Raw genomic sequence first — 3,026 nt, forward strand, 5'->3', positions numbered from 1 at the left:
TAATTCTGTTGAATGTGAAAAGATTTTAGAGAATTTGGTGTTATTTTCGAAGAAATTGAGAATTTATGAAAACATCATTGGTTTCTTGAAATACCGAAACGAAATCCTAAACATCGAGTCGACATATTCTGTAGACTTCCTAACGATATTTAGTCTTTCGTTACATTTTATAATCGCCCCTCCATCTCTGTCTTCCACTGTTTTTTCCCTTCCCTTTTTCTCCTTTCCATCTTTTTGAAGTGTTTATTAGCTGTAACTGTATATTACATAAAGGCATAAAGAGATTTGTGTGGAAATAGAACAATGTTGAGAACCAAAGTTACATCATATTTTAAAAATGATGTACTCGAACTTAATTAATGTTTTATTTATTTATCTTTCTCAATAAACGTGCTTTTAAAATGAAAGTAGATTTTTTTGTTGTGGCTATTAGTAAACGAGGAAATGGGGAATGTATAAAAATAAAATGGATCTCTTGAAAAACCGAAATGAAAACATAATATTGTTTACTACAGATCGAAAAAAATACTACCCCTTTTAAAAACACGTATTTACGAGAGGGAAAATATATATATTTGGGAAATATATAAGTATTTAATTAGATAAACATTTAAAAACAGTTAATTATAAGATTTAGTTATGTATACTACCTATGTAACAGCAACAGTACCACCTCTTGTGTAAACAATATTTCGTTTCGGTATTTTAAGAAACTGCACATCTTTAATAGATTGCATTTCCTCCACAAAATACCGAAAATAGACCGTTAATTTCTACATTTAGAGTTAAAAAAAGCATTTTTTTCTCCTAAGACACTGAATTGTAAATGAAACAAGAAACGAGAACCGACTCACCGATTGAAAGTTGGTAGACTATCAAATATCAAATTAAACGATATGTTATGTACGTCATCCTGGAGTTCTTTGCGACTGGTTGAATTTATGAGGACTTTGATTTGTTGCAGGACAGACAATTTATCGTCTGTGGTCGGGAAAGAGTCCAACAAACTGGACAAGTTACACGACAACGCCATCTTAGTAAGTGTAGAGAGAGAGAGGAAGAAAAAAACCCGCGGGAAATCTCGCGAGATATCGTTGGTTGTCATAACAACAGACAGCTTCGCTAGTTTTGATGGAGTTGTGTTCTGCTAGAAATTAACACGATACAGAACATTTATACAAAAATACACGAACACGAACACACACACATATATATAATTATATATGTGTGTGTATGTATGTTTGTGTATGAAAGTACATACACATAGATCCAAGGAAAACCAAAAGAAAGAAAAATGACAAGACTTTGTTACGGTTCCGCAATGTTCCTTTCATTCAAAATATTTGTTTGTTTAAATGCACACACACTCACAACCTCATAACATTTGCTCAATTCTATTACTTGAAATATTTCTTCGAATTATTTTAACTAACCTGTAATAATTAGCAAGTAAATTTTTTTTTTTTTTGAGTTTGTTTAATAGAAGAAAAAAATATTTTTGAACGAATTTCCAAGTCAATATGTCGCAGAGTGAGCGAGTCAGTGTTGTTCCCAGCGGGAAAGTATACGGCCAACTCTTTGAGGCTCAGGTAATTATCATTTATATTTATTCATACACATACTCATGTATTTATTCCTTATTTCTCTGTAACTATGCCTTGTCTTTATTATATGTACGTGCCTCGGCCCGTTATTTCTCTCTGCTAACAAGTTATTTCATATGCGTCTGTTTAAGTGTGTGTGTGTTTAATACAGTAAAATGGCAGTGGAGAAGAATTGAGTTATGAAATATAAAGCTATGTTAGGTCAATTACATGAACATTTTGTATTTAAATTGTTGGCTGACGGTAATATCAAAACTGCTGATAACGTTTATTGTATCCGTTGTGACAAATCGTTTGCATTCCATGGATCTAACACATCACTTACTTACCACCTTCAAAACAAACACTTGCTACAGTATTCGAAACCTCAGCTCGCAATATCAGCTTCATTTAGTCAGTCTACAGCGGCGGTGTCATCTACCTCCAAGCAGACTACTTTAAGTCAGTTTCACCGTCAGTCTCATCATCCGGTGAATGCTACCGTACAACGTGACATTAAAATATCACTTGCAAACTGGATAAGCTAATAATGGTAGACCAATATCGATAGTAAAAGATGATGGTCTTCAGTAAGTATTGCATACAGCGCTTCAAAATACCGAATATAAACTACTTTGCCGGCGCACTATTGATAAAATGTTGGTTGATATTTATAACAGCAAAAGAGAAATTGTTAAAGAAGCAGTAAGAATTCAAAGACACTTGCGTGAACATCTGGTTTTTGGACATCCCTAGGTAATGAAAGTTATTGCGGAATCACCGGCCATTGGATTGCTGGTGAATGGAATTTAATGAATGTGTGCATGTTGTTGAACATCACTATTCTAACAATGTTGCTGAGTTATATAAACAATTTGTAAAAGACTGGGATATAACAAAGACCCAGGTTCTTGTAACAGACAATGCACGAAATTTAGTTTCAGCTGTTAATCAAACTGGTTTTGCTCATATTCCATGTTTGGCTCAAAGCCTGCAGTTGAGCGTATTGCTACTGTTATTGTCTTTGGCAAAGCACATGACTGTAAATGATGATGATCCAGGTTTTATAGCCAAATTCAAGGCAGCATCTGTTAATGACTTCAGCAAACATGTAGCTGACATGAAAAGTATTGAAATATTACAGATTGCAACAGTACTTGATCCACGATATAAAAACTTGAAGTGTTTATCAGACGATTCAAAAGAACAAACTTGGTTACTTATTGGACAACAAATAGAAGTTGATGTTAATGATGATCGGTTGAAGACTAATGCAAAAGATGATCCTAACAGAGTCAATAAAATTACATGCGAACCTAATGAAAAGTATATTAAGCTGATAGAGTCTGACTCAGGCTTAGGAAAGGGTGTCGAAAACGCTTCTGATGAAGTACAGCGATATAAAATAGAGAAAAAAGTTGCTGAATCAGTTGATCCACCACA

At 33.8% G+C, this 3,026-nt stretch overlaps 2 protein-coding genes across 2 annotated transcripts in view; one reads left to right on the plus strand and one right to left on the minus strand.

Annotated features, from left to right (window-relative positions):
• LOC106884221 (26S proteasome non-ATPase regulatory subunit 5) overlaps positions 1 to 1,033 on the minus strand; it is a 45,442-nt gene extending 44,409 nt beyond the window's left edge. Inside the window, exons 1-2 of the mRNA XM_052975306.1 lie at positions 908 to 1,033; positions 855 to 872 (exon numbers count right to left, since the gene is read on the minus strand). Coding sequence (XP_052831266.1) covers positions 855 to 872; positions 908 to 1,033 — 144 coding nt within the window. The remainder of the gene's footprint in view (positions 1 to 854; positions 873 to 907) is intronic.
• LOC106875255 (coiled-coil domain-containing protein 180) overlaps positions 36 to 3,026 on the plus strand; it is a 141,675-nt gene continuing 138,684 nt past the window's right edge. Inside the window, exon 1 of the mRNA XM_052975307.1 lies at positions 36 to 1,589. Coding sequence (XP_052831267.1) covers positions 1,521 to 1,589 — 69 coding nt within the window. The 5' untranslated portion in view covers positions 36 to 1,520. The remainder of the gene's footprint in view (positions 1,590 to 3,026) is intronic.

The sequence above is a fragment of the Octopus bimaculoides genome, chromosome 21, assembly GCF_001194135.2.
Source record: "Octopus bimaculoides isolate UCB-OBI-ISO-001 chromosome 21, ASM119413v2, whole genome shotgun sequence".
Taxonomy (NCBI): domain Eukaryota; kingdom Metazoa; phylum Mollusca; class Cephalopoda; order Octopoda; family Octopodidae; genus Octopus; species Octopus bimaculoides.